This window comes from Triturus cristatus, chromosome 2_2 (assembly GCF_964204655.1).
Source record: "Triturus cristatus chromosome 2_2, aTriCri1.1, whole genome shotgun sequence".
Lineage (NCBI taxonomy): Eukaryota > Metazoa > Chordata > Amphibia > Caudata > Salamandridae > Triturus > Triturus cristatus.
The window spans coordinates 1,090,624,510-1,090,643,878 of record NC_140582.1 but is presented as its reverse complement, the minus strand read 5'-3'; the positions used below and the strand labels follow the sequence as shown (position 1 = coordinate 1,090,643,878).

General features: G+C 47.2%; 1 protein-coding gene across 1 annotated transcript in view; it reads right to left on the bottom strand.

The window, feature by feature from the left end:
- KDM3A (lysine demethylase 3A) overlaps positions 1-19,369 on the bottom strand; it is a 390,851-nt gene that overhangs the window by 207,519 nt on the left and 163,963 nt on the right. Inside the window, exons 9-11 of the mRNA XM_085642629.1 lie at positions 11,823-11,977; positions 10,648-11,210; positions 9,314-9,515 (exon numbers count right to left, since the gene is read on the bottom strand). Coding sequence (XP_085498755.1) covers positions 9,314-9,515; positions 10,648-11,210; positions 11,823-11,977 — 920 coding nt within the window. The remainder of the gene's footprint in view (positions 1-9,313; positions 9,516-10,647; positions 11,211-11,822; positions 11,978-19,369) is intronic.

Genomic DNA, 19,369 nt, shown 5'->3' with positions numbered 1-19,369 from the left:
AAACCTGATGTGGCCGGGACTTAGAAGGATGGAGTTTATTCCTGTTGCACCATAGACAAAATCTCTTCCATTTTGCCCTAAATGTCTTATTAGTGCTTGGCGCCTGAGATAAAACATCCCTGCACTCCCTGGAGAGATTCAGATGACGGAATTCTCTGTGTTCAGGAGCCACGCTGTCAAGTGAAGTGACTTCGGATCCGGATGGAGCACCTGCCCCTGATCTCACGACAACAGAGATGGAATCAGTGGCAAGCGAATCGGGCGATCCTGGGAGAGAAGCAGGAGTTCCGTGAACCAGAACTGCCGCGCCCATGCTGGAGCAATGATAATCATCTTGCATGGTTCCGCCCTTACCTTCCTGAGAACTCGAGGAATGAGGGGAATGGGAGGAAAGGCGTAGCAAAATGCGCCGAACCAAGCAATCGAAAGGGCATTCCCCAGAGACCCTTGATGGGGAACCTTGCTTGCGTAAAACCGGCACTTGGCGTTCTCCGGGGACGCAAAGAGGTCTATGGTCGGAGTACCCCATCTCTTGAACACTGCCTCCAGCGTGGCTTGATGTAACTCCCACTCGTGAGTCACTTCCATCTGTCGACTTAGAGCATCCGCTGTGATGTTGAGACACCCTGCTAGGTGCTAGGCTTGCAGAGTGATCTTGTGAGAGATCGCAAAATCCCAGATCGTCTGAGCTTCCTTGGACAGAGTCCGCAACCTTGTTCCCCCCTGCTTGTTGATATAGTGCATGGCCGTCGTGTTGTCTGTCCGGACCAGCACTGCACGATTCTGAAGTCTGGGAAGGAACGCCAGCAAGGCTAAGTGAATGGCCCTTAGCTCCAAGAGATTGATGTGGCGTAGTCTGTCTGCTGGACTCCAGTGACCGCTGACCTGAAGCTCCTGGAGTACAGCTCCCCATCCTTCTAAGGAAGCATCTGTGGTCACCACCATAGGCGAAGGAGGAATCCGAAACGTTAATCCTCCTGCGATGTTCTCCTTCACCAGCCACCACTCGCAGGCTTTGCGCATAGCAGGTGTTATCCACACCTTGTCGTTGAACGACCCTTCTGCCTGGCGAAATTGTTTGTCCAACTCCTCCTGCAGAGGACGCATATGAAGCCTGCAATGCGGTATTAAAGGTATGCAGGATGAGATTGATCCGAGTAAGGACTTGTACCGTTGAACCGATACATATTTCCTGTGCAGCATTTGACGAGCGGAGGCAGTCAGTTTACGTTGACGCTCCTCCGAGGGACGAGCGGTGCATAGTTTCGTGTCCAGAATAGGCCCAAGGAACTTTCGTGACCTGGAGGGTATCAGCACAGACTTGGACCTGTTGAGCTGAAGACCCAAATGGGCGAACAACCGTATGCAAGTTGAAACAGCCTGAGAAGTCGCCTTGAACGACGGAGCCTTGACGAGCCAGTCGTCCAAGTATGGGAACACTTCCAAGGACTGCTTCCTTAGAAAGGCCGCAACTGGTGCCAGCATCTTCGTGAATATCCGAGGTGCCGACCGAAGGCCAAACGGAAGCACCTTGAACTGGAAATGGCTCTTGCCTACTGTGAAGCGTAGATATTGCCTGTGAGCTGGGTGGATCGGAACGTGGAAGTATGCATCCTCCAAATCCAGGGACGCCAAAAAATCTCCCGGATTCAGTAGCCGTAGAATATCTTGGAGAGTGACCATCCGGAAAGAGAGTTTGACGAGATAGGTGTTGAGCTCTCTTAGGTCTAGTATAGGACGCCATGTATCTTCCGTCTTCCGAACCAGGAAGAACCTGGAATAAAACCCGTTGCCCCTTTGCGAAAGAGGTACGCGCTCTATCGCCCCCTTGATGAAAAGTTGGTGGGCTTCGAGATGCAACAGTCGGAGATGTTTTGATGGACGGGCGTCCGGAGCTCTTGTTGGAGGAAGATCTTGGAACTCCAACGTATGGCCACTCTGAACAATATTTAAGACCCACCGGTCCGATGTTAAAAGAACCCAGCTGTCCAGACAAAAAGAGATCCAGCCCCCAACCGGTGTTCTTGGTAGGGGAGGAACAGTAGCCAGAGCCAGAGCCAGGAGGCCGCTATTGCCTCTTGGCGTTGTCTTGTCCCCGACGATTCGGACGTCCTCTCTGGGACTGCCGAGAGAAAGACGCCGAATGACCTTGGCGTTGGCTGGAGTATTGACCCTTATAGGACTGTCCTGATTGTGTGGAATACTGACGTTGGTTTCCTCTGTAATTAGAAAACCCTCGACCACGTGCTCCTCTGAATGGCACCTTGCGATAATTCAAAGACCCCAAGGACTTAGCTGTGTCCGTGTCCTTCTTTATGCTTTGGAGGGCGTCATCCACATGCTTACCAAAAAGCATCTCCCCGTCAAAGGGAAGGTCCAAGATCTTATTCTGGACCTCCTGGCGAAACCAGGTCACCTTCAACCAGCCTTGACGGCGCAAGACCGCTGACCCTGCCAAAGCCCTGAAAGCAGTAGAGGCTATGTCCATCGCACAGTCAATGACTTCCGAAGAGCATCTTTCCCCTTCCATCAGAACCTGCTTGGCTTCCTCCTGACTCGACTCTGGTAGCTGGTCCATAAACGGCTCCATGTCGCACCACATCTGGCGGTCGTACCTGCCTAGAATAGCCAAAGAATTAGCCGCATGCACCAACAAGCTGGCCATGGTGGAGAATCTTTTTCCCACATTGTCCAGCCTCCTGCCTTCTTTATCCGGAGGCGTGGTTAACGGAGTGGACGGATTCTTTGACTTGCTTTGTGCGGCCTGAGATATTACGGAATCTGGCTTAGGTTGTCCTAGGAGACATGCAGGAATGCCCTCAGGGGCCTTGTATTTCTTCTCCAGCCGGGGAAGAACCGGGATGACCGTCGCAGGGTTCTGCATCGTCTTAATTCCCTCATCCCAGACATGTTCTATGATGGGAATTGATCTGACCGACTTCCTATATTGTGCTTTAAAGTCATATAGGAAACAGTCGGACTGCTCCACTGTAAGGGGCAGACCAAACCTCTTGGATGCCCGTTCCATCAAATTATGGAAACCACCAATATCTGCTGGAGGAGATATATTTGTCTCCCGGCCCACAGCATCCGGATCCTGCATACCAGTGTCATCAGGGTCCCCATCCGGATCCCCTGGATCAGTAAGGGGGGATCACATGCCGCTCATCGTCCTCATCTGTATCCAAATCTTGTGTGTCTTGATTGGCAGGTTCCGAATATGAAGACTGAGGAACCACTAACGGTACCACCGTTGAAGTGGTACGAGGTATATCCTTAGGCAGAGGTGGCAAGTCCATTGCCATGTCTCGCTGTACCACAGACATAGAAGGACGCACCGGTGTGAGGTCTGGGAGTGACGGAAAACGAGCTTTATATTCTTGCAGCATCATTTGCAAATCCGTCACTAAAGCCACTGGCAAGGCTATCATATCCTGCCTCAGAGAGCGGGGGTGTACTTCCTGTGAAAAGCTTTGTCGCCCCTCCTGCACCTCTGGACCATAAAACTCCTCAGTATCCGTGTCCTGCTGTTTCACATTCAGGTCTGAAGGGCTGTAGGCGTCCCCATACTGCCCATCCTCTTCCTCCGAGTCATCGAGAAGCATGGATGGTGGCAAAGGCGTGACCCGCCTAGGGGAAGTCATGTCCGGCGTAATTTTTAACCTCTGGATGGCAAATCCCGAATTCTTCGTCGTCGACGGTCCCGTCGACGGTCCCGTCGACGGAGTCGTTGCCAAAGGGATTCCATGCGTCGACGAACTCGACGACGACATAGTCGACTGAAGGGTAACCGTCGTCGACGGGGCGAGAATTGTCGTCGACGAGGACGTCGACGATACTGGAATCGTCGTCGACGGTAAGGTCGTCGACGGAGTCTTCTTCTTCGTCGACTGAGCATGTTTCATCGTCGACGGGGCAACCGTCGACGGTCTCGTCGTCATCAACATCAACGAACTCGTCGTCATCGTCGATGTGGTCTTCGTCGTCGACACCGCCGTCGAAGACGAGAAAGAAGCAGTCGTAGACGATGAAGTAGATATCGTCGACGGGACCATGGAAACAGTCTTAACTATGGAGATCGTCGTCGACGTACCTGCTTTAGCCAGCGTTGACGGGCGCTGTTTCTTCACTGGAACTGTCTGAGGAGTTCCTGCAGCATGTTTCTTCACAGGTTTCTCCTTTTGGGACGGAGGAGAAGATGTTGCAACCTCCTTCTTGTCCCTAAGGGCTACGTCCACACCAGCAGCCCGTCCCTGCCTCTCCTTTACACTTCCGTGAGGAGATCATGGGACCAGCCTCCTCAGACCTTTCAGAGATCCCGTGAGGGGCTTTGAGAGGGGGTTCCGCAGAGGTGGAGGGAGATGACCTACCCCTCTTCCTAGATCTCCTGGAGGAGGTACCAGAGATTGAATCCTCCTCATCCGAAGAGAACCTCCGTCCTGGTCTTTAGCTTCTGCAGCCACATCAGCAACCGACCCTCTGTCTCTCAAGGTTTTGGTAGAGAAGGTCCGACAAATTTTACAGTCTGTGGCCTTGTGCTCCGGGTATAGGCAGTAAATGCAGTTTTCATGCTTATCTTCCACAAACAGTCTTCTTCCCACAAGAAGCACAAGGTCTGAATAAGGCTTTCTTCTCCTTTTCTGACATTATATCACAAAAGATGGCAAATAAAGATGTCCAATAGTAAAGTTCTGAGAAACTGAGCAGAGTTCAGTGGAGACTCCCTAGCACAACGTGCGGTAGAAAAATCTGAGGCTCTGAGCTCTCTCAGGAAGGTTCCAGAGGGTGAGGCTGTGCTGATTGGTCCTGGCAAAAGTTTGGGCTCTTTTGCACAAAGAGGGTGATATACTACAAAAGGAGATGAGGCCTAGGCCTATTTTTCTCTTTTGTTTCTATGGTTATGATATATATATATATATATATTTTTGTTTACCGAGGCTCCCATTCCGACGACGGGGAATGATACAAAGCATGAGAATCTATGAAAGTTCCAATACTGGGGTAAACCCTATTACTCAATAAGGTGGGCTACAACTAGGTGGACACAATTTTTCAGACGTAGCCATCTTTGTGATGGCATACATAGGAATTCTAGTGGAAGTGGTCAAATAGGGGGCATAGTGACTACAATGGTTAGTAGCCCATTGGCTACTACCCTAAACTCCCGGTACGCCCCTAAATTCAGTATTTAGAGGAGTTCCTGTCACCAGAGAAACTGATCCGGATGACCTAATAGAGAAGCCACTGAAGAGCTGCAAAAGCAGAGAGGAAAGAAGCAGCAGCTAACATGTTACCAGCCCAAAGTAGACTCGTACTGGAGCTGGTGACTTCAGAAACTTGGGAAGCCTGCCTTCGAAAAAAAGACTAAAGACCTCCCGTGAACAGCAGACCTGTTCTGAAGAAACTCAGAAATAGAAGACCGAGGCCTCCAGAACCGCAACCATCGCCTCTGGCCCAAGTTGAAGTAACCCACGGGTGTCAACAAGGTCCCCAGCCCTCCAGCGGTTGAGTCTATCGCAGGGTCACCCCTAATGGACTCCTAGACATCGCCTGTAGCCTCTCCACACAGATCCCCCTCAACTGCGACTGCGATTGCTTCAGTTAGGGGAAACCCATCACCTAAGGACAACCCTGCACCGGTCACCTCTTGGCCTTGGAGAAGAGGACCAATGGTGACCCCCCCCCCCCCGCCCCCCTTCCCCCAGTCCCAGAGTATCACGAATCTTGGACCCACTTGATGTTTCAGCCCAACTAGACTCCTGGCCAGAGCCTGCCGCCTCATTCCGCAGTGACCAATTTCTAATAAAATACACTGGAGTGAGGATTTATGTGACAATCTTGCAGGATGCTAGGGGCGGGAAAATGTTTTTCCTTAGCACACAACATTTAAATGAACTGTGCAAGTATTTCAGAATATATCAGAATTACAAAAGCACAAATGAAGTACATTTTTGGCAGTTCTGAAGTCTGTTTGAAACCAATACTTTAATATGATCAAAACAAATCAATACACTAGATGATGCCATTTCCACACATTTGGGGCTGTATAATTGTATTAGTAAAACTGTATGTCTGTGCAAATATAATGGTCATATAACTGTCATTTCAATTGAAAATATATTGTCTGTTCAGTGTGCTGGGGAGAGGCAACATCTTGCACCAAACCGACCGCACAGCTGAATTGCGCCTATCTGGCAGACAGTTCATAATCTTTATCCGTTTTTGAACCACTGCTTGACCACGTAAACCATTCTCTATATGTTTTTCCTTTCATTCTGCATTTTCTTTAATCCACACACGGGATGTTATGCCATTTTCAAATTTCTGATGTAAAAGCTGTGCCCATCTGGACCTCTTGCTCAAACACGACAAGTGCAGGAATTCATCCAAAGCAGCGTTTATTATAAAAACCAATGCATTTCGGGCCCCAAGTGCCCTTCATCAGGGTGCGCTGTAAATAACAATTAAAACAAATATTCATAACCATCACGAGAGTTTTTAACATCTGACTTCATCACCATGAATCAATACAAAATGTGACATTTATTGCGTCTCCCTAATTGTTTTCCTACATTACGCCCTTTGCAGAAAACAATGTGAATATGGCCCATGTCTCCATGAACAGTTAATCTATCTCCCTACTCAATTGCCTGCAATCCCTACTGTACAAAAAACATTCAACCCTCTTTTAAATATAGTTTACATTTTAGTAATCCATTTTATTTATTTCCTGCTACTTTATTTACAGCGCACCCTGATGAAGGGCACTTGGGGCCCGAAATGCATTGGTTTTTATAATAAACGCTGCTTTGGATGAATTCCTGCACTTGTCGTGTTTGAGCAAGAGGTCCAGATGGGCACAGCTTTTACATCAGAAATTTCAAAATGGCATAACATCCCGTGTGTGGATTAAAGAAAATGCAGAATGAAAGGAAAAACATATAGAGAATGGTTTACGTGGTCAAGCAGTGGTTCAAAAACGGATAAAGATTATGAACTGTCTGCCAGATAGGCGCAATTCAGCTGTGCGGTCGGTTTGGGGCAAGATGTTGCCTCTCCCCCGTTCACATGTTGTTGACACAGGTGCCATTTGGGTATGACACTTTACAGACGAGGACGCAAATTAGAACAATTTTGGATAAAAAAGAAATCTTTAAACAAACTAAAAGAAAAAGGTGTGCGCCCTACAACCCCCATATGTGCATGTTCAGTGTGCTGCCATACCATGCATACTCCAGTCTACGTCACTGCACTCTACTCTGCACCGCTCATGCCACTGCACTCCACCATGCACCACTAATCCATGCTGTTGCATTCTATGATGCTGCAATTGTATGCCATTGCACTCTACTCTGCAATACTCTACACCATGGATAAATTTTCTCACGAGTCAAAAAATACAGTGTGGGGTATGCCCAGTGGCTGCATCGATGACGGTGCAACCTACAGAGAAAGGTTGGTCATTTAGAGGACAGAAAAGAAACGCTTCTGTTCAAAATATTGAGAAAATGCATTTTTTCTAATCTTTTTGTACATTTTGTAGCAGCCTACAGGGTATAGGCTAAACTGAGTGTAACCTACAATTCTTTAAAAAAAAAAAATTGTATCCTAGGTTATACTGTGTGCAAAAGATTCATAAACTGCCTATTCACAGTGCTTGCTTACAAGAAGAGATCCAATGGCATAAATATGCATCACTTTGCCCCAGTGCAACAACAAGGATTTACATCAGTGACCTTACTGTTACACACAGACATCTAGATCTGTAGCAATAAAACCAGCTTTTCCACCAAAACAATGCATTTCTACATATTACAGGGATGCCACGTTGTCAGCTTGCTTACCTGTGCCATTTTCGTGCTTGCAATGTGCTTATGTGTGACACCTTGAGGGACACTTCATCGTAAAATTTGACCGTAGGCAGAGAAACAGCCATAGCGGCAAAAAGCATTACCTTCGGTAGTATATTCAATCACATTCAAAAATCAGAATTGTTGCATGCAGCACCAGCAAAAAACCAAGCAGCAAGATGATGCCAGAGAGGTTGACAAAGCAAACTGACTGCCCCCAAACTCTCAGGTTCACCATTTCCATGTATGAGTAGCTCACCCACAACAGGACATTTTTTTGCACTCTTGCTTGTAGTCCTGAATTTATAATAAAATTAATATGACTGCTGGTACCAGACTGCAAATAAAAAAACTTGAATGGACCTCCTCACACTCACTAATCCAAACCGGTTATGCTCCTGTTCACATTTCCCATACTTTTACTACGCCCGTCTACAGTCCACTCAACCCAGCTTTCACTTATGAGTGGGCCTGTATTACTGACTGTACAAGCTTAACTGGCTGTAGAAAAAAGCCCAGAACCAGAAAAGTACAAACAAATGTACTCTTGCAGTATTACTTTCTTTTTTTTCCGATACTGGACTTTGTTTCTACAGTCTTTTCAGCTCGTTTTATTAGCAGGGCAGCCCTGCTCATCAAACAAGATGAAGTGACTATAGAAAAAAAGCCCAGCAGCTAGCTGCAGAAACTAAACGGAACTCTAGCTACTTTACCTCTATGCTACGGTTTTGGGCCATACATGGAGTCCCACTGCTCTATGCCAATGCCCTCAACACAAGTCCACTCTACTTTACGCCACTGCAAGCTACTCCACTGCACTCTGCACCACTATGCCACTGAACTCTCTCTGCACCACTCAATTCAATGCTGATATACTCTACGCCACCCTGCATCACTCCACTGCACTCTATGCCACACTGCACTCTATGCCACTGCATGACATTCGAATACACAACATATGCCATTTCACAACACTCTCCTGTACGCCACTAACTTTTAGCCACACTAAACAGCAGCCACACAGGTGTACAACATGGCTAAAAAACATTGCCACGCCAATAGCTCTTCCATGGAAGAGACCTATTGGCTTTTCCAACGTTTGTTCAGGATTAGCCAATAACAAAGGATTACATTGTCAAAATAAGTTTTTTTAAATAGAAAATGAAGCACGTAGGGTGCTATAGGAGCAGGCCTAGTGGGCAGTACAGCTCTGAAATGGAGGCATAAAGCAGCGCAGGTCCTACTGTGCACTGCCAGATTTGCGAATTAAGCGCTGCAGGAGTTTTTTTTTTTTTCACACTATTACACTCCTTTTCTATTGGTATTCATGTACCATAAACATGTAGTTCCATTTAAGAAAGAGAAATCCGTCCAAACCCCCCACAGCATAGAATCCCAGTTCCATTACCCTAAGGACAGCTATAATGCTAAGGACACCATTTTTCTATACATCAACCACATACCTCCTGAAGTGAAAGAACCGACAGAAAACAGCAGAATCCTTCATTTCGTTGGTTCGTCCAAATCGGTCTAAGCGGCATTCCCGGCACTTATGCAGGTGAGGTGCAACATCATTGCAGGAGCCATCTTGCACAAACGATGCCCCACTTTCCTGCAACCTTCTAACTTTCCCAGCGTCACTTAAGACAGATTTGTGAACAGTTACTGCGGAGTGAATGAAAACAGAGCTAATGATTCTAACAAGCTCAAGGCTAGAAATTATACTGTAAAATAGTAACAACTGACTCAATAGGACTTGAAGCTAGTCATGTGGTACGATGTAGAAAATCTACAATCATCCATCAGTACAAACAAGAAAGGTAGCTCAACGCTATTCTTGAAGATTTTGACAAGAACAAAGTAGAAAGGCAGGCCGGGCCAAATACAGTTCACCAGACTACCAGAGGAAAAGCCAAACAAATCAACGGACCAGGAAGGGAAAGGCAGGCCATGATGTAAGAACTAGTTCACACCATCACTGGCAAAGCCAAAAGAGTCTACATGTGATGTGGCAACATATGTAGCGTAGGCACAGTACTGTTAGTGGCGCAGGAGTGGGCCAGCAGGAGCGTAATTTGGGGGGGGGGGTGCTACAGTTCTTTAATCCCTCATGCAGTTCAAAGCAGGTACTTGAGTGGAGATATGATATTCAGAAGTAGCCAATAATGTTAGGATTAAGATATACACAATCAAGCAAAAAAAAAAAAGCAACTGGCTGAAGGAGGTATGCTCATAGCCTGCTATGCAAACTTTAAACAAAAGGTCTTACAATTGTCAAATCGCAGACGCTAAATTAAAAACCCAAAAATACCTAAAGACAGACAGTACAGCAGTGTATGTCTACAGGACTTAGACTCAGAAGGTCCGAAGGAAAGAGGGGATTACAGCTAAAGCCACACGCACCCGAGCGATGAAAGCATGCTACTAAAGCTCATTCTGTATTGCATGAAGAATGCAGAGGTATGTTAATGTAGGCATTACAGGAAAGCTGTCTGGAAAGCTGCTGCAAGACTACTACCTTTGACAAATTATTTGCCGCCTCACAGAATTTTGACAAGTTAAAAGAAAATACGCCTAAACCACTCCACCCCTTTACAAAGACTTTTTATTTTTTATTTTTTAAAAAGCAAGTTTATATTAAAGAAACAGAGCAAAGACAGTATTTGAACGCTGGTGCCCTCATTTTCAAAAAATGGCTGGTGTAAACCAAGCAAAACTGAAGGGGAAGGGACAAAGCTTATTACCAACACTATGTTACAAAAATGTACCAGTTCAACGTATGATTTGAAAGACTGACCTCTTCTTGAATTTCCAACAATACCAGCAGCCTTTTCTGCCTTTGCGGCCAATTTCTCAAGGTAAACCTTTCTTCTGTACAAGTCTTCAAAATGATGCTTCTGGTCATAGGCTGGTTTGATTTTTCGCACTGGTGAGCCTTCTTCATCTTCGGATGGAGAATCCAGTAATTTTGGCAGTTCTGGACTTTTACTAGGTGATGGTACAGTTTTGGGAATCTCCCTTTGGAACACCAGCGGTGTAGAGAAACTGTCTTTCACTGCTGTAGTTTCAAAGCCATTATTTAAAGTATCTGTTGTTTTAATGAAGGATTCAAATAGGTTTTTTGGCTTGTTACGTTTCTCGTTATTCATTCTGTCAGTCCAAGAAAGAAAACTTGGAGCGAGGGGCTGTGTACTGAAGCTTGTTGGAAATTCTACCGGACATTTGGACTCCCCAATTTCACTTGTACCAAAAGGTTTCGGTAAAAAGGCATTATTGCAAAATATATTTGTATCATTTTGGGTATTCGTTGAAAAATTAAAGCCAAAAGGTCTTTCTTGGGACGGATTTGGATTAAAAAGGCTAAAACGGCAAGAAAAGGCACATTAGTTTGGAGGTAAAAAAAGTGCAATCTTCACACAAATTCTGAAAACAGCCAATTCTCCCCTCCCCACAAGGAAATAGAATATACAATATTGGCAACAATAGAATAAAGAACAATCTATGTTGTTTTCAGCCCACCTTTCCAAAAAAAGTACTTTCCAAGAATAATTAAAATACACAGGAACATGTAGCTATACATTAGTACCAGGATAAACACTAGAGGGGCAACTGCAGCAAAAAATGAGCCCCCACTCCTCCACCTCCACCTCCACCAACCCCATTTCACCCACTAATGGCTGTGAAAAGAAACTGCTGTCAACATACCGAGAACACCATGGAAATTTGTGTGGCCTGGTTGTTGACAACATGGGCTTTGTACAAGATCAGCGACCCACCTGGCCAAGCCATAATTTCCGTTGACTAAGTATGGCAAACAAGGGCTGCCCAAACTCCTCCTAAGCCCTGACAAAAAGCTCTATGCAAATTTTAAAAAATCAACAATTTTCAAGATAGACTAAATTGACAGAAAGTAAGGAAAAAGAACAACAAAAAAAAGCAAACAACATTGAAGCACAGATCGTCAGGGCCTACCCAAAAGAAGAGGGGGCGCTGAAACTCGGAGGGGAATTTGCTGGTGGGGGTGTATCCTGTTTCCAGTCTTTACTCGCAGGAGTTGCTGCTGTGCATCCTAGGAGCGCTTCTCCAAACACCGGAACATGTTGTGCAGGTTGTAGAATTGGAGGTGCCTGAAGGAAACCAGATTTAAAATATCAACTACTATCCAAGATATATCAATAGCTCCCATTAAATTGAGAAATCAGATGGTAAACTATGCAATACTATTTTTAGAGGAAGGCAATCAATGTAGCACACTATACATTAGTAACTGGCCGAAATATTTATTAAGGGGCCATCCAGTTACCGGTGTCACAATAGACTCCGAGCCCCAGTAGACATCAAACACTCTAGAATGCCCATTATCGGCAAATGTTAAGAGATTAAGCACTGGGCAAAGAAGCCCATGTGATGTTAGGCCAATGAATCTGAAAGAAAGCTGGTGCCTGAGACAGATGAGCAGCAGTGGAACAGCAGCAAGACAACAGGTTACACAAGAAGATGTGTATGTCGCTTTATTTATACAAGTTCTGCTCCAGCTGCCTGCAGCTAGATGTGGAGTCTAGTCCATGCACAAGCTGTCAACTATACACAGGCATAGTTGGATGCTAGTGGACGGTTTAAAGATGGGCGAGGATGCAAGGGGAGGCCAAAAGCAAACAATGATAGAGTTCATCAATCGTTGATTTGTGGGGACCAGTTGCTAAGTACAGCAAGTGGTCTGGGGAGGCTCACAAAGGCGGCATGGCTTTGAAGCTTCCCCTGCCCATCCTGGGGGAGGAGACCTAGCACCTCGCTGGGTGGCAGTCTAGGCAGCCTCTCAGGCAGGACGTGGATTGTGGGTTAGGTTCAGAGGGCAACTCTAAGTTGCCCTCTGTCGTGCAACTTACATTAAATCCCACACTGGCATCAGTGTGGGTTTAATGTGCTGAGAAGTTTGATACCAAACTTCTCAGTCTTCAGTGTAGCCATCATGGTGCTGTGGAATTTGTGATGACTACCTCCCAGCACCGTATACTCTTATTGGCAGCACTGCACTTACAGTGCCCAGGAATGGGCCTGGGTACTGTAGAGGTACAGGGCTCATGCACCTGCACCCACACCACTGGCATAGTGCACCCAGCTAGAGGGGTGACTGATGTATGCCAGGGCAGTGTGTTTGTGGGCATGGCACACAGGGATGTGTGCCATGTCAACTGTTTTGTTCTGCACCGAGACACTCAGCCTGCAAAGGCAGTGTGAGTGTGTCAGGGTACAGGGCCTCTAAGGGTGGCACAATAAGTGCTGCAGCCCTTAGGGGCCTTCTCTGGTCAACAGTGCCCTGGGTACCTATGGTACCATTTACCAGGGGCTGACATGTAGCCATAGATGCCAATTGGATTTAGGCTTCAATGCAGTTTTAGGGAAGGAACACAGGCCCTGGGCACCAGATTGGCAAGAGCCCAGGACACACTCAGTCAAAGTTAATCAGCAATTCAGCAAAAAGTGGGGGCATACCATGCAATAAAGATGGCACTTTCTCACACCCCCCCCCCCCCCAAATGAAAAGGTGATGAGACTAACTGTTGTAAAGGATGTAAATCCTACATGTACCTAACTAGAAATGTCCTGTGATTCATCCACAACACTAACCTTGCCCTATGGAGTCTTCATTGTCTAAGTGGAAGATCCTGGAAAGGCCATCTGCATTGGCATGGGCAGTCCCAGGTCTGTGTTCCACTTCAACGTCCATTCCCTGTAGGGAGATGGACCACCTTAGCAGTTTTGGATTTTCCCCTTTCATTTGCATTAGCCATCTTAGAGGTCTGTGGTCAGTTTGAACCAGGAAGTGAGTACCAAACAAGTATGGCCTCAACTTCTTCAGGGACCAAACCACAGCAAAGGCCTCCCTCTCAATGGCACTCCAACTCTGCTCTCTGGGGAGAAGCCTCCTGCTTATAAAAGCAACAGGTCGGTCTTGGCCTTCATCATTGGTCTGGGATAGGACCGCTCCTATCCCTAGCTCAGAGGCATCAGTCTGCACTATGAACTGCTTGGCATAATCTGGAGCTTTTAGAATTGGTGCTGAGCACATTGCTTCTTTCAGGGTGTCAAAAGCCTTTTGGCAACTAACTGTCCAGTTAACCTTCTTGGGCATCTTCTTGGCGGTAAGTTCTGTCAGGGGAGTAACAATGGACCCATATCCCTTCACAAACCTCCTGTAGTACCCAGTCAAGCCAAGAAATGCCCTGACTTAGGTCTGGTTGTTGGAGCTTCCCAGTCCAGGATGGCCTGGATCTTGGGTTGTAAGGGTTGTACCTGACCTCCACCAACAAGGTGGCCCAAGTACACCACAGTGCCCTGCCCTATCTGGCATTTGGATGCCTTGATAGTTAGGCCTGCAGTTTGCAGGGCTTCTAAATCCTTCCCAAGGTGGATCAGGTGATCCTGCCAGGTGGAGCTAAAGACAGCAATATCATCAAGATAAGCTGCACTAAAGGACTCCAACCCATCCAGGACTTGGTTCACTAACATCTGGAAGGTGGCAGGGGCATTCTTTAACCCAAAGGGCATCACAGTGAACTGATAGTGCCCATCAGGTGTGGAGAATGTGGTTTTCTCTTTTGCTCCTGGGGCCATGCCAATCTGCCAGTACCCTGCAGTTAAGTCAAAAGTACTGAGAAATGTGGCTGCCCCTAGTTTGTCTATCAACTCATCTGCTCTTGGAATGGGGCGAGCATCTGTCTTGGTGACAGAGTTGAGCCCTCTATAGTAGACACAGAACCTCATTTCTCTCTTGCCACCCTGGGGATGAGGTTTTGGGACCAGAACCACTGGGCTGGCCCAGGGGCTCTCAGAGGGCTCAATAACCCCTAACTCCAGCATCTTGCTGACTTCAGCTCTGATGCTTTCCTTGACTTGGTCTGACTGTCGATAGATCTTGTTCTTGACAGGTGCACTGTCACCAGTGTCCAAATCATGGGTACACCTGTTTGTCAGACCAGGGGTCAGGGAAAAGAGGCTAGCATACTGCTGCAAGACTTGCTTGCAGTCAGCCTGCTGTTGGGCAGAGAGGGTGTCTGAAAAGACAACTCCATCTACCGACCTATCTTTTGGGCTGTAGGAGAAGAGATCAGGGAGAGGGTCACTCTCTGCTTCCTGTTCCTCATCAGTCACCATCAGCATGGTGATGTCAGCCCGGTCATTGTAGAGCTTAAGGCGGGTTCACAGGGATAACCCTTTTGGGTATCCTGTTAGTGCCCAGGTCAACTAAGTAAGTGACCTCACTCTTTTTCTAGGATAGGGTAAGGGCCACTCCATCTATCTTGGAGTGCCCTTGGTGCCACTGGCTCTAAACCCCATACCTATTGCCCAGGTTGAAATTCAACCAGTGCAGCTTATTGGACATACCAGTGCTTCTGAAGCTCCTGGCTGGCCTCAAGATTCTTGGATGCCTTTTCCATGTATTCAGCCATTCTGGACCTTAGGCCAAGCACATAATCCACAATGTCTTGCTTGGGTTCTTAGAGCGGCCTCTCCCAACCCTCCTTCACAAGACAGCCTGGTCCCCTCACAGAATGACCAAACAGGAGTTCAAAGGGGGAAAACCCTACTCCCTTCTGTGACACTTCTCTGTAAGCGAAAAACAGGCATGGCAACAGGACATCATAACTCCTTTTGAGTTTCAGGGAGCCCCATTATCATGCCTTTCAATGTCTTGTTAAACCTTTCAACAAGGCCATTGATTTGTGGATGGTATGGTGTAGTAAACGTGTACTGCACTCCACACTCCTTCCACATGTGTTTCAGGTAAGCAGACATGAAGTTGGAACCTCTGTCTGAAACCACCTCCTTAGGAACCCCTACCCTGGTGAAGACACCCAGGAGGGCCTTGGCTACTGCAGGAGCTGTAGTAGACCTAAGTGGAATTGCTTCAGGGTAACTAGTAGCATGATCCACTACTACTAGAATGCATTTGATCCCTGAGGCTGTGAGAGGTCCCAGGCTTGGCGGGTGCAGGAGTCGCGGTTCATGGCTGGCACCAGGGGTTTGTTACTTGCTTTGAACAGAACTACTGCTCATGGGAGTCCCAGTCTTTTAGTCACAAGGCAGTCAGGTCCTCCGGGGGTTGAGGTTGCTGACCAACCTGATTGGCAGGTGCCCAGGGCACACTCAGTCAAAGTACATCAGCAATTTAGCAAAAAGTGGGGGCATACCATGCAAGAAAGATGGCACTTTCTCACACAGTATATTAGTCGTCGACGAAGAATCATAGATGGTCATACGGGGCACTGCCGCCGATGAAGGAACTCTCGTCGACAAAGTCGTTGTCGACGGAAGGGTCGTCAACGGTACACTCTGTCGACGTACGTATCATTGTTGACGACGAAGCACTCGTCGTCGAGCGAGCCGTCGACGCTATCTTCGATGTCGACGAAGACTTCTTGATCTGGATAGTCAACGACAAGGGGAATGTGCCTTCGACGAATAAGTAGTCGACGACGAAAGATGCCGACAAGACAAATTGAACTTTGAAGGGAAGGAGACTCCCTGGCAGGCAAATCCTTAATTCTGAAGCCTCTGAAGACTTTGTGTGTCTTCTTTTGAGGCTGCTGCGAAGAAAAACCTGGAGAGACATCTCTGGACCTTTTTTGAGGAGTTTTAGAGGAGGATCTTGATGAGCTCTCACTCTCCTCAGAGGACAAGGGGTCTTCTTTGTCCTTAAGCCTCTGCAGCCAAGTCAAAAGCCTTCTCTCACGGTCTTTTAACAGGTACCACAGGGCCTAAAAGCCCTTTTTTAGGAGTGTCCGACATGAAGACAGTAAGGACTTCACTCAGACAAAGACAATCCTGAAGAAAGAAACATAGACTCCAAGAAATAAGTGTGAGAAAGTGGCTCTGTATATACTGTTCCCAAATAGGTACAGGGTGAACAGAGTCCACAGTCCCCAGAGGCTTGGCAGAGGCTAAAGTTAGATATAACCTTACTCTCTAAAGTGGTAGCTTGGTCGAGCAGTAAGGCAGTATCAGAGGACAGTGTAAAGCATTTGTTGTACACACAGTCAGCAAATGGTCTCACACACTCAATAACTGAACTCTAGGCCAATGGTTTATATATAACAAATATATGCTTGTTTTATTTTAGAACCAACAATTGGAGTTAAAATATACTTTCTCAGAATGAGATGCTATATATAAAAAACTTTTGCAATATGCAATTGACTTTTGTAAACAGTTACAAGTGGTTGCAATAGGCAACACTATTTTAAACACAATAATGCATTGAGTTCAATGGAAGTTTCATGTTATTTGCCACAGATTACTTTTAGGATTACTTTTGGAATTCCAGGACTGGATCCTAGATTCAGTCCTGGGTCAGTACTTGGAATCAAGTGATAAAAGTCGACTTAATTACTGTGATTATTTTTAGACAATATTTTGCTATTTTAAAAGTTGACACTTAGAAAATAGAAAATATTTCATAGCAAACAGTCAATGAATGATTCCCTATGACAGAAAATTCAAGTTACAGGTATAGTATGTTCTCGTTACTTTTGTAATCCAGTACTGGGTACCTAGACTCAGTACTGGGACCTTTATCCAAAACAGGTAAGTAATTATGTTTTCAGATATTACACGATTTATAAAGAATATTTAAAGATTGCAGAAATTGACACTTTAGAAGAAATTTCACAGAAAAACAGTCAATGATTTCCTATGGGAGAAAATTGGGTTACTGGTAAGTACAGTTGTAAGTATTTTTCAGAGTCAGTGCTGGGCACCAAGATCCAGCACTGGGAGCTCACCTAAGAGCAGCTGAGTATTTTCGTTTGTTACTCGGCTGATTTTTGGTGAATATTTTAAGATTTGAAAAGTCCACACTTAAAAGAAATTTCAGGAAAAAGCCAGTCAATGTTACCCTATGAAGAAAATACAGTTATCGGTTTAAAGGTAAGTACTCGACTGGCAGAGTTGAGGTTCTGGGCATAGACTCAGGGGTCCCCCAGGGTCAGGTAGGTACAGTTGGTTCACCCTCAGCGACTCTAGGGCGGCCGTGTGCAGAGAGAGTTAGGCCCAATGTTATCCTATGAGGGATAGGGGGGCCTTGGTTGGTGGCTGCTGACTAGCAAGCCACGCGGCTGTGGGAGCTGGGCTCCTGGTCACTTACTCCGGGCAAGTGGGGAAGTAGGTAGGTGTAGAGGTTGCACTGCCAGGGCCACTCGGGCGGCTGGGTGCAGGGTATGTTTGAGTCTTCGGGCGCTCAATTGGTTTCAGTGGGAAATCTCCGGTTTAGAAAAAGACTGCAAGCTCGGGGACGAGGATTCTTCAGGTGCCACCACCACTTCGAGAGGTAAGTTGGGTAGTTGGAGGATAGGTAGGTACCCCGGGACGCCGCGTGCAGGGGTGCCTTTTGGTGTCGGGAAATCTTACCCTCTGTTGATCGCGGTAGGGGGGGCACCTTGTTCTGAGGCTGCAGGCTTCTTCAGGAGTGTCGAGGGAGGTCCTTGGGTGCCAGACTCGGGGTCACAGTCGCCGTGGGGTCGTCCTCGTGGTCTTTGTTCACTCTGGCACTGGCCAGGCTTGGCTGGTGCAGAGTGTGCTGGGTTCGCGGTTCCGGGCTGCTGCCAGGGATTAGAAGTAGGTTTTGAGTAGAGCCTCTACTCATGGGAGTCCCAGGGGCTTAGAGCCAAAAGGTAGCCAGGTCCTCTGGGGTTTGTGAGGTCGCTGGCCACAAGAGATGCCGGGGTGGAGCAGGAGCAGGTTCGAGGGTCGACAGGCCGGTAGGGCTGGGGCCAAAGCAGTTGGTGTCTTCCTCTTCTTAGCAGCTGCAGGGCAGGTCTTCTTTCTTCTTGCTCTTCTTTGTATTTTGGAATCTGGGGAAGGAAGGTTCAGGGTACCCCTAAATACTAGATTTAGGGGCGTTACATGTAGGTGAAGGGCAGGGGCCAATGGGTCCCTGTCCTAGGGTGGGTACACCCCCTATCCTGCCTCTCTCCTGTGGGAGGGGGGCAGGAGCCTAGTCCTGATTGGGCAGGGCTTCCCATCTTCAAGATGGCGAGAGCCCGGAGATGTGCTTCACCTCCTCTCCCCCACCTGAGGGGTGGGGTTGGCAGGCTGGCACATCCCCTGTCATTATTTGGGGTTTCTGGTCAAGCTTCCCGCCAGAGTGGGGAGTTGCAGTGGCCTGGGGAAGCTCACAGAGGCGGCATGCCTTTGAAGCTTCCCCCTGCCCATCCTGGGGGAGGAGATTTAGCACCTCGCCCTGGATGTGAATTGTTGCAGACCCAGGAGAGCAGGGGCTCTCCTACCCAGGGGTCCAGCAACATGTCTGCTGTGTGGCAGCCTAGGCAGCCTTAGAACAGACGTGGATTGTAGGTTTAGGTTTCAGGGGGCCTCTCTAAGATGCCCTCTGTGGTGCTTGGTACATTAAATCCTACACTGGCATCAGTGTGGATTTAATGTGCTGAGCAGTTTGATACCAAACTTCTCAGTCTTCAGTGCTGCCATTATGGTGCTGTGGAGTTCGTGTTTGACAAGCTCCC